At 31.8% G+C, this 12,468-nt stretch overlaps 1 protein-coding gene across 2 annotated transcripts; it reads left to right on the forward strand.

The window, feature by feature from the left end:
• The first annotated feature begins 422 nt into the window (after positions 1–422).
• On the forward strand, positions 423–8,082 carry nmrk2 (nicotinamide riboside kinase 2). 2 transcript variants are annotated; one of them, XM_056446004.1, is made up of 8 exons: positions 423–587; positions 671–761; positions 1,547–1,595; positions 2,533–2,698; positions 4,572–4,643; positions 4,724–4,830; positions 7,384–7,469; positions 7,812–8,082. In XM_056446004.1, exons 1-7 carry the CDS (start codon positions 562–564, stop codon positions 7,467–7,469), a joined length of 597 nt encoding a protein of 198 aa, XP_056301979.1. In that variant the 5' UTR covers positions 423–561; the 3' UTR covers positions 7,812–8,082. The 2 variants fall into 2 exon arrangements, with proteins under 2 accessions (XP_056301979.1, XP_056301984.1); XM_056446009.1 differs by lacking the exons at positions 423–587; positions 1,547–1,595.
• Positions 8,083–12,468: the final 4,386 nt, after the last annotated feature.

A 12,468-nucleotide genomic window follows, 5' to 3' on the forward strand; every position in this document is an offset into this window, starting at 1 on the left:
AAACACTGTTTACGGCTTTAATTTACACCGTTGGTGTTTAATATGACCTTGTGACCTCTCTGTAACATAGATCGTTGTTTAAATGAATCGTTTACTTTCTCACCTGGTTTTATCCACGTGATTGTTTACTGTATCGTCTCTAATGTGTGTTAAACATTAACTATGTGCTAGTTAGCATGATTTGGTGGTATATTTCCACTCTTAAACTGCCCCTCAGAAAAGCGCGTGCTCGACGACGTGCCCCTCCACGCGCGCGACCCGCTGACAGAAGCACAGCGACAGGTGCGATGGTGGAACGGCGCCAATATGCAAATTTAAACGACGACTCAAGCGCTGATTGGTTCACCAAGTACTGCCTTATTGGCAAGACACTCACGTCTCCTTGACGCAAGGCCGAGCTGCCTATATAAAGAAGGCGAAACCTAGTCCATCAATGAAATAGTAAAAAGAGGGAGATTCTGGGAGAAAGGAAAGGAGAGAGAGAGACTGAAAGCATTCCCGAGGAAGCGATTCCTTTGCTACTGTCCTATCGCGAAGACCAAGAACAAAAAGAGGATCAGAATGAAGTTTATAATTGGAATAGGGGGGTGAGTACTCACAACAGCACCATTATTAACATATATTGTTCGTTGTCATTGTTTATTATACTAAACTAATGTGTTATTAACAGTGTGACCAATGGAGGAAAGACAACATTGACTGGAAGACTCATAAAGAACTTACCAAACTGTTGTGTGGTTCATCAAGATGATTTTTTCAAGGTATGAAGAGATCCCACTGTATTTTATTAGTACTTTCTTCATATGTATTGTGGCTCATAAAAGTATTTCGACATTTATGCCTTGCTTAAGAATGTATTAGTGTTATTAATACATTTTAAGTCTGGTGTGAGTGTCTGAATACTTCAGATTTAGAATATTGGCAATGCTAGATTATAATTAGCGCCACAGCATTCTAGAGGGACAGAAAAGGTAAAGACATTTAGGACTTGAATCATTTGTTGTATTTATGGACCCATGTGGTTCATGAACCCTATGCTGGTGTTCTCCTGGACAGCCAACCTCAAACAAATACACAAATGAATGCCATTTGGGATGCCTAAAATGACGTACAGTCTAGCAGGCATTCATTTGAAGCATTAAAATGCTAATTTCACTAATACGATTCTCTTGCTCATGCCACAATCAATCTATGGCATGCAAGAAGATCTGGCAACCCTTCAAAACTCCAATCGCTCTCCCATATCGGCATATTTAATAACACCTCTTAAGTGCATCACACACACATTCCTAACTGTCTTCAGAGGCTTTTTTTACACCGGGAGCCTCTTGAAGAATTGCATTTTTAACATGCTGGTAAAGATAATTCAATCCAATGAATGCATAACTTGCACATTTAGTGCACTGAACTCAAATTAAGTCAAGTACACACTTCAAATTGATATTTGAAGACTATAGGCTGAGGGCTTGGCGTCACATGTCCAGGTGGGACCAGCACTGCCTGAGCGATCTACACCTTTTTGTTTTATTGGTCACTGTTATTGCAGCCCCAAGATCAAATAGAGCTCGGGGAGGACGGCTTTAGACAATGGGATGGTAAGAATGGCTTTCGCTGTGGGAAGAGAAACAGTAACGTATTCCCACCTTTTCATAACCATTCTTGATGTTTGCTTTTTTTTTGTAACATAAACCTAAAACCCAGCAAAACTATTTTTTTTTCTTCCAACATTGCAGGTCAAAAGCTTGGACACACTTACAGTACAACACAATTGTTTTCCACAGTTTTTCCATTTCAAGTTATCATTATATGCTCTAAAATTAAGTTTTAGATGATGATTATTGGAGTATGTTTTAAATCATTTTTTTCCAACCTAAAATTTTCACTTTAATTGTGTCACCTGCCATTTCTTTGTTTATTATTTATCATAAACAATATCAATTTCTGACTAAAATCTTTGCAGCAAATTAGTATTTTTAAAGCATCCCATGATAAAACTAATGACTTAGATTGATATAAATGAGCAGAACTTAAATATAGATTAAAAAAAATATGTTTAAATATACTGGATACTAGATATACTACATTACATTTATGTAGTCTAATGCAGTGTTTCCCAACCCTGTTCCTGGAGGCACACCAACAGTTCATGTTTTGGATGTTTCCCTCATCTGACTCATTAACTTCAGGTTTTGGAGTCTTTTCTAATGTTCTGATGAGTTGTTTCAGGTGTGTTTGATTAGGGAGAGAATGAAAATGTGGACTGTTGGTGTGCCTTCAGGAACAGGGTTGGGAAACACTGGTCTAATGTACTATTTCAAAATAGCCATAATAGAGAATAACATTAATAAGTGTGTCCAAACTTTAGACTTGTAGTGTAAATTTGACTCACAGTTCTATAGTATTAATTATTAACATCCCTAAAAAAGGAAAAAGGACAATAATTTTAAAAGAGCAGAACAAAATGCATTAATGAAATGTTTCTGTTATCCAAGCATGTGAGACACGCTTTGTCTTTTTTGTCTCCTTGTGTAGTCATTACCGCCTTAGACATGGACGCCATGGTGAACACTGTTAAGGGATGGATGGAGAACCCGGTGAAGTTTGCACGATCCCATGGCGTGACCGTTTCTACCACATCCGACCCCGATCGTGACATCCACATACTCATTGTAGAGGGATTTCTGCTTTATAACTACAAGTAGGTGATCATTCAGGCCAGTGTTGGGGGTAAATAGTTGCATTGTTAACACTTTACAATAAGGTTGTATTAGTTAATAGTTAATGCATTAAGTTGAATTTATATAGATATAATAGTAATAATAATAATTGCTAATTACATTAACGACTAAAGGTTTTCTTCTCGCAAGTGCAAATGAATTTGGATGTTAATAATGCATGAGTAAATGCTGAACTATGATTAATTAGTGTTGTACAAGTATTGTTCATTATTAGTTCATATTAGTAAATGCATTAACTAATGAAACCTTTTTATAAGTAATTAAATTGCTTTACCTCTGAAAAAGTAAAAAATAAGGCATTACTTTTCATTTTTTGGTCATTTAATTACAGCTACTTATAATTACCATAAGTATTACATAAATTCAACAGGTCTATATAAACTAATTCAGAGAAGCATAGTGTTAGATCTTCACGCCAGATGAATAGGATCCAGCCCAGGATGCCAGATCTTGTCAGGAAATGTCAGTTCCTCCAGGTATCTGGACAACAAGTCAGCGGAGTTTCCAATACCCAAACCTGTTAACCAGTGTTCAGCTGAATTAGCAGTCTACTACCAATATAGGAGCTGATTGTGGAAGGAAGCCAGAGAAGAGCTGAAGCAGGAGACGAAGTGATGATAATAAAGAGCAGGGTTTATTGAATAATCTTAGTTGCATATGGCCTGGTGCGCTCTCATGCTTCATCTGAGCAGCACAAATATAACAAATGTTATTATTCATCAGGCCACAAGACCTTGAATTAGAGACATATACTCATATCGCATATCAGTGGAGAGGAACATTTCATGAAACACCAACACTATATGACTAAACAATGGGAAAAAGCACTTAAAGCAGGACAAATAATAAGGTATATATAAAATAAAGAAATCAAATCAATAAATGATTAATATAATAAATGATAAACATGAATGAATTAAAATTATTAATCAAATAATCAGATGACTAAATGAATAACTAAATTTATAAATGATTATATAGCCATAACTGTAATTATCAATGCAAAACAAATAATAAAAAAACAAGAACAAAACATCGTATAATATAGAATTCATTTAAAGCACACACAGGTTATCACAAATTTCAGATTCTACAAGAGTAATATATATATTTTGGAGAATAATTCAATTTTCCAACTAATGAACATTTTGTAATTTATCAAAACAACTGCATATGCTTAATAAAAAAATAATTGAGAAATTAGATTGCTACAATACAAGGTATACATTTAAATGAAGCAGATAAAATTAAGTTAATAATAAAATAAATTATTTAATTAAACAGAGTAATTGTAAATATATATAATAATAATAATATTTTTTTCCAGATATTTTGCACATTAACTTAACATAATAATAATAATAATAATAATAATAATAATAATAATAATAATAATAATTGCTAATTACCTTAATGGTTAAACGTTTTATTTTAATGACAACTGCGCATGCTTAATAAGCAAAATAAAAAATGTATGCCAAAATATATATATATGAAATAAAGTGTCAATACTATTGTGTTAATATATACATTGTTTAAATGAAGTGTTCATTTTTAAACTCAAACTTAAATGATCCTGTTTGACTCCAATTAAAATAATTAAAAGTTTACTTTATATTGTCAATGCATTCAGATTTATGTGGGTTACTCTTTAGTCAAGCGAGTAAATTACTTATTGAGTAACTATAGGTTACTTTTTAGACAAAGTAATAAGTCATTTAAATACAGTTGTAATGATGTATTATAATGTACACAACACTGATGGAGACCTTATTTGGTTAATAAAGACAAGAAATGTGAGCATAAAATTGATGCTCTTATTTCCACCTTCAGGCCTTTGATTGACGTCTATAACAAGTGCTTCTACGTCACCATTCCATATGAAGAGTGCAAAAGGAGAAGAAGGTGAGGTTTGTTATTAAAAATCATGGATGTTTGATGGATTTGTTAGGTCTTTTCTAACAAATATTGTGTTGTCATTTTAGTACGAGAACGTACACCGTTCCTGACCCACCAGGTCTGTTTGACGGCCATGTTTGGCCAATGTACTTGAAACACAGGACAGAAATGGAGAACAGCAGCTTGGATATCCGTAAGTCAATCAATAATCGTAGTAATAATAAAATAGTTTTCGTTCACTAATATAACCTTGTTTGTGAATGCCAAGACTAAAAGCTACTGGGAAAAAAAGCATTTTTATTTACTGAAATTAAATTAAAAAAGCACAATAAATGAAAAACCAAAACTATTCATGTCGTCCCAACACAAATCGATTAAGTTCATGTAACAAATTGAAGTGGATTGAACATAAAACAATTAAGGTGTCCCAAAAAATGGCGAGAATTGTGTTGTTTCAGCTCATTTTAAAAAGTAGATTGAACAAGCAGCAAAAACCTTTTTGTTTTTTAGTGTATTCCCTAAAAACTAACTGAAATAATGACCAAATAAAATAAGATTTCAGTATTAATAAGCACTAATTCTGTGGTGCAAAATCTGAGCCTATGGCTGTTTTAGAGAAAAACCTTTTACAAACAAACACACTTCATTTTTCATTTTCATTTCTTCATTTTGACAAATAAATGGGCATGTTTACCTACATATATGATCTTTTAACATATCTTAATTTTTACTTTTATTCCTTTAAGTTGCATTAATAAGCAGTTTAAACAAGAGTTAATGTAAGAAATGCGAACAATAATCTTTGCTTTGGTCTGCTAATTCTGCTAAACTAGAATTTCTAAAACTATATTTAATATATTTAGTTTTTCCTAAATAGCAGTGTGTTCACAAAATAAACTGAACAGCGCTGTAAAATAAATGCTGGATTCCACTCAATCTATTTGTGTTGGGGCAACATGAGGGAATTAAGTTGGCCTATTAGTTTTTACAAATTTAAGTTGATCGAACATAAATGAATTAAGTTGTCCCATTTGTTGCTTCAGCTCATTTTAAATGAGTAGTTTTAACAAACAGCAAAAAACGCGTGTGTCTGTGTATTGCCTAAAAACTAACTGAAATAAAGTAATAATGACTAAATATAATAATAATTTTTAGTATTATAATTCTGTAGTGTAAATCTGTCCTGTGGCTGTTTTAGAGAAATACCTTTTACAAACAAATACACTTTCTTCATTTTGACAAATAAATGGGCATGTTTAACTACATATATGATCTTTTAACATATCTTAACTTTTACTTTTATTCCTTTAAGTTGCATTTCTTTGGTTTTCGGCTCAGTGTCTGTTCAAACTATTACTTTATTTGTAATATTTTGAGGTTTAAACAAGAGTTAATGTAAGAAATGTGAACAATAATCTTTGCTTTGGTCTGTTAATTCTGCTAAACTAGAATTTCTAAAACTAAATTTAATATGTTTAAAATATGTTCACAAAATAAAAATTGACCAGCACTGTAAAAAATGCTGGATTCCACTCATCCAATTTGTGTTGGGACAACATAAAGGAATTAAGTTAGCCTATTAGTTTTTACAAATTTAAGTTGATCGAACATAAATGAATTAAGTTGTCCCATTTGTTGCTTCAGCTCATTTTAAATAAGTAGTTTGAACAAACAGAAAAAAACTTGTGTGTCTGTGTATTACCTAAAAACTAACTGAAATAAAGTAATAATGACTAAATATAATAATAATTTTTAGTATAATAAAGCACTAATTCTGTAGTGTAAATCTGTCCTGTGGCTGTTTTAGAGAAATACCTTTTACAAACAAATACACTTTCTTCATTTTGACAAATAAATGGGCATGTTTAACTACATATATGATCTTTTAACACATCTTAATTTTTACTTTTATTCCTTTAAGTTGCATTTCTTTGGTTTTCGGCTCAGTGTCTGTTCAAACTATTACTTTATTTGTAATATTTGAGGTTTAAACAAGAGTTAATGTAAGAAATGCGAACAATAATCTTTGTTTTGGTCTGTAAATTCTGCTAAGCTAGAATTTCTAAAACAATTTTTAATATATTTATTTTTTCCTAAATAGCAGTGTGTAACAAAATAAACTGAACAGCACTGTAAAAAATGCTGGATTCCACTCAATTAATTTGTGTTGGGACAACATGAAGGAATTAAGTTGGCCTATTAGTTTTTACAAATTTAAGTGGACCGAACATAAATGAATTAAGTTGTCCCATTTGTTGCTTCAGCTCATTTTAAATGAGTAGTTTGAACAAACAGCAAAAAACTTGTGTGTCTGTATTACCTAAAAACTAACTGAAATAAAGTAATAATGACTAAATATAATAATAATTTTCAGTATTATAAAGCACTAATTCTGTAGTGTAAATCTGTCCTGTGGCTGTTTTAGAGAAAAACCTTTTACAAACAAATACACTTTCTTCATTTTGACAAATAAATGGGCATGTTTAACTACATGTATGATCTTTTAACATATCTTAACTTTTACTTTTACTCCTTTAAGTTGCATTTCTGTGGTTTTCGGCTCAGTGTCTGTTCAAACTTATATTTTATTTGTAATATTATGAGGTTTAAACAAGAGTTAATGTAAGAAATGCAAACAATAATCTTTGCTTTGTCCACTCAGTCGATTTGTGTTGGGACAGCATGAAGGAACTAAGTTAATTTATTAGTTTTCAGTATTAATAAGCACTCATTCTGTGGTTTGCAGACTATCTGGATGGCATGAGCTCAAAAGACGAGCTCTATAACCAAGTTTATGAAGACATTCAGAACTCTCTGTTGAACATCTTATAGGTGAGCACCTCAATCTTTTGTATGCACAATCTACAGTAGTTCGCCAGTAACTTTCTGTAAATCAATTACAGCAAAAATACTGTGTTTACATTTACAGCACCATTTATCTTGCTGTAATGTAGTTACAGTATTGTATATCTTTATTTTAAAGTTGCATTGTGAAAATTGCTTTATTTTACAGTACAGTAACACACTGCATAACTGTCCTACAGTAAAATACAGTTCATATTACAGTTAAATACTGTTTGACTTCCAATAATCGTTAACAGTGTGCATAAATATGACTTATGTGACTGCAAAGATGTTTGACTAATCATCTGTGTGTGTTTCTTCTCGTTGCAGCATCTCCAGTCGGATTGAAGATGTGTTTGTGTATAGAACTGTAAATAGGATCTTAAGGAGATTCGGCTTCTGCCACTCGATGAATTTTGTAAATACGATGAAGTACTAACTTATTTTAAAACTTGTGGCTAGTGCCTTTGATTTTGTATTGCTCTGTGTAACTTTTGTTCTATTTAAAAGCAAGAATCACTCTCTGGGCTGATCCGAGACGTACAATTTTCATGTATATTGTAATTGAAGAACTTCAATCAAAACTCACATTTGAACTCTTTATCTGTTGTGTTTTTATTCTTAGCATTGAGACATGCATGCATGTACACATGTTTATGGATTATGATGAAGGAATATAACAAAATATTTCATGAAATTATTAAATAAATAAAAGAACTCAAGAAATAAATTGCAATGTAATGGGCAAAATATAAAATATTTAATTAAATTATTGAATTACAATGCATTACATTTGAATTAAAACATTTCAAGTATATAAAATTTACAGGGCTTTTTATGTAAAGATTGTTCATTTACATAAAAATACATTAGACGTGCATGCATTTTCATTCTCAGCATTGAGACATGCATGTAAACCATCTTGCATGTTTGTGAAGGAATGTAATAAAATATTGTAGAAAATCATCATATAAATAACAGGTCACTCAATAAGTAAATTGCAATGTAATGGGCAAAGTATAATACACATTTTATAAATAATTATTAATAATATGTATTACAATGCATTTAATGCATGTAATAAAGTATATAAAATTACCTGGCTTTTTATGTAAAGATTGTTAATTTACATAAAATACATTAGATATTATGCATGTGTTTTCATTCTCAGCACTGAGACATGCATGTAAACCATCCTGTACATGTTTACGGATTATGATGAAGGAAAATAATAAAATATTTCATAAATTTCTTAAATAAAAGTCAACTCAAGAAATAAATTGCAATGTAATGGGCAAAATATAAAATATTTAATAAAATTATTAAATTGCAATGCATTACATTGGAATTAAAATGTTTAATAGTATTCAAAAATATAAAATTACAGGGCTTTTTTTGTAAAGATTTTTCATTTACATAAAAATGAATTAGACATTATGCATGCGTTTTCATTTTCAGCACAGAAACATGCATGTAAACCATCTTGTGCATGTTTATGGATTATGATTAGGAAATATAATAAAATATTTCATAAAATTATGAAATAAATAAAAGACAACTCAAGAAATAAATTGCAACGTAATTTGCAAAATATAACATATTTAATAAAATTATTGCATTACAATGCATTACATTTGAATTAAAACATTTCAAGTATATAAAATTACCAGGCTTTTTATGTAAAGATTGTTCATTTACATAAAAATACATTAGACGTGCATGCATTTTCATTCTCAGCATTGAGACATGCATATAAACCATCTTGCATGTTTGTGAAGGAATGTAATAAAATATTGTAGAAAATCATCATCTAAATAACAGGTCACTCAATAAGTAAATTGCAATGTAATTGGCAAAGTATAATACACATTTCATAAATAATTATTAATAATATGTATTACAATGCATTTAATGCATTTTATAAAGTATATAAAATTACCGGCTTTTTATGTAAATATTGTTCATTTACATAAAAATACATTAGACATTATGCATGTGTTTTCATTGCCAGCATTGAGACATGCATGTAAACCATCTTGTACATGTTTATGGATTATGATGAACGAATATAATAAAATATTTCATAAAATTATTAAATAAAAGATAATTCAAGAAATATATTGCAATGTAATGGGCAAAATATAAAATATTTAATAAAATTATTAAATTGCTATTCATTACATTTGAATTAAAACATTTAATAAAATTCAAGTATAAAAAATTTAAGGGCTTTTTCATGCAAAGATTGTTAATTTACATAAAAATGCATTAGACATTATACATGTGTTTTCATTCTCAGCATTGAGACATGCATGTAAACCATCTTGTACATGTTTATGTATCTTGATGAAGGAAAGTAAAGAAATATTTCATAAAACTAATAAATAAATAACAGATAACTCAATATATAAATAGAAATGTAATGGGCAAAATATTAAATTTTTCATAAGCAATTCTTAAAATAAATTGCAATGCATTTCATTTCAATTAAACCACTTAATAGAATTCAAGTATATGAATTGCAAAGCTTTTTTATGCAAATATTTTTCATTTACATAAAAATGTTATGTTTGTGTTTTTTTATTTAGTGCAACGTTGTGAAAATGAACTCTCACATGTATAAAAAAAATTGTATATTTATTTTATGGACAACAGATGCAAAATTAGCCTTTTGGCTCATTCTGCCACATTGTGCATTAATGTATTTATTAATATACATTGTCCCTGTCAGATAAACCTGAAATAAATGTATATATTTACTAGTGCTGGACAACGAATCTCATCCAAAATAAATGGTTGTCACAACAAATGTGTGTGTATTACATACATTTAATATGCATATGTGATACACACAATTTTGTTACATAGATATGTAAATATATTTAATTTGTATCATATACATATATATATTTGACATCTAAATATAAATAAGCATTTTCTCAAATATGTGCATGCATGTGTGTATTTATATGCACATAATAAATATACACAGTACACACACACACACACGTCAAAACAAACTTATTTTGGACAGCACTAATATTTACTGATGCAATCATGTTATTTATTAATATATAAGACGCTTATTGAACTATCTACATTATTTACCTCCATATGCTTTATTAAAACCTACTCAGTTACATCACAGTTACAGCAGAGTTTGATCTGGTTTTACATTCATTCAAATGTGTATTAATGCCATATTATAACACAAAAGCAAACACATGATATCAGTCACTCAGACACAAGGTCATAGTCATTTATAGTTCACCACTTGTATGAAACGTCAATGTTAAAGTTTATTGAAGTACACACAGTCAGATGCCTTCTCTTATTTTATCAGCTGAACATCAAGTAGCTTAGACTATAATATGTATAATATGTAATCATGTACAATGTCAATGAACAGTCAGTCTGTGATGTTTTGTTTCTGTCCATCATGGATCTCAAATAACTTCTATAACATAAAGTATAATAATGTTTATTAGTGTTAATATATATTATTAGTATGTATAGAATGAAAATGAGCGTCAGATATAATCATGTCGCGTAATACAGCTGCTGACGTCAGTTCTAATAGTACAAGGTACAGGAATAAAACGTGATTAGCATAATCACAGTAAACTGTTTGTAGTATAAACGTTTATCTGAAGTTTGTCTCATTTTAGCATCAAACTTTTATCGAACTTTTAAAGAGCCCATATTATGGCTTTTTGAAAATGCCCTTCCATGTAGTGTGTCACACAGCTCTAAGTGAAGTGAAATATCCAGCTAAGGCTTAAATCTGTAAGTGTACAGTGTTTAAAACTATTGATTCATCTATAAAAGAGTCGACTCATAGTGCTTCAAACGAGTCGTCTTGATAACGAGTCATTAGGTGTTTCGCGATGACGCAGCTACGAAACACAAGTAGTTGCACGCGCAAGCCCGGGAGATTTGAAACCTGCGGCTCCGCCCACTAACAGAAAAAAGTCACACACACACACACAGAGACACACACAGACACCGGTAGAATGAAGTCACGCTGTGCAGATGGAGATTATTGACAGTTCACCCAAAGATGAAACCTTAGCATATAGCCTAGCCTTGAGCAGATCGAGAGCCTCTGGAAACTACCTGCTTACAAAGAAGACTTCATCAGTTTGTTAAAGGAAGGATCGGTAAAGACTGTCAGAACAAGGATCAGTGGATCATGAATCAGTTTCTTCCTCCATTTCACAAGTGTTAATACGTGCGATTAAAATTGTTGCCTTGTTTACTCTAGCTTGCAAATTATGCATTTAGTTGTGTTTTGTTACTTGTAACCGCGTGTACTGTATCAGGTTAACTCTTTATATTCTCATATCGCGTGTAAAGCTACGTTGAAAACGCGACGCGTGCCGCTTTGTTTATGGATAGTCAGCTATGTGTGTGTGTGTAATGTGTGTGTGTGTGTGGCTCCTCTGAGGACGGTCGTTTGTGTGAGTGTCTCCTCTTAGGAGGTTGATGTGTGTGTGTGCGTGTCTCTGAATAGGGTAAAGCTCTAGGCAAAGGGTGATCAAAGGGACCCGTTTGTAAAGTGAGGACTTTAGGGGGTGTCGCGGTTGAAATCTTAAAGTTGTAATCGCGGATGTAACTGAGGACGCGGAGGGGGAGGGAGGTGTCGCCGCCGCGCCGTCTCTATTCTGGACGCGCCGGCCCTGTGTGTGCGTGTGTGTAAAAAGAGCAAGTAGACTGCTAGGACATATCCTCGCCAGTTCTTGGACTTTTTGCTTGATAAAATAGTTAGTCGTCAGTATTTTCTAGTCCATCGTCTGTATTTACATTCACCCACTGGCAGCCAAAATCCACTATGAAGCGTGTGTACACTGTGACTACTTTTATATTGTTGATAATCTGCTGGGCATTTCACTCTGTCTCGCCCTGAAGCCTGTCAGTGTCGTCGACCAATCGCAGCAGCCTGTCATTGGTCCAATCAGCGCAGATTAGCTTCGCGCTGAGGAGGGGT

Source organism: Danio aesculapii, chromosome 2 (assembly GCF_903798145.1).
Source record: "Danio aesculapii chromosome 2, fDanAes4.1, whole genome shotgun sequence".
NCBI classification, from domain to species: domain Eukaryota; kingdom Metazoa; phylum Chordata; class Actinopteri; order Cypriniformes; family Danionidae; genus Danio; species Danio aesculapii.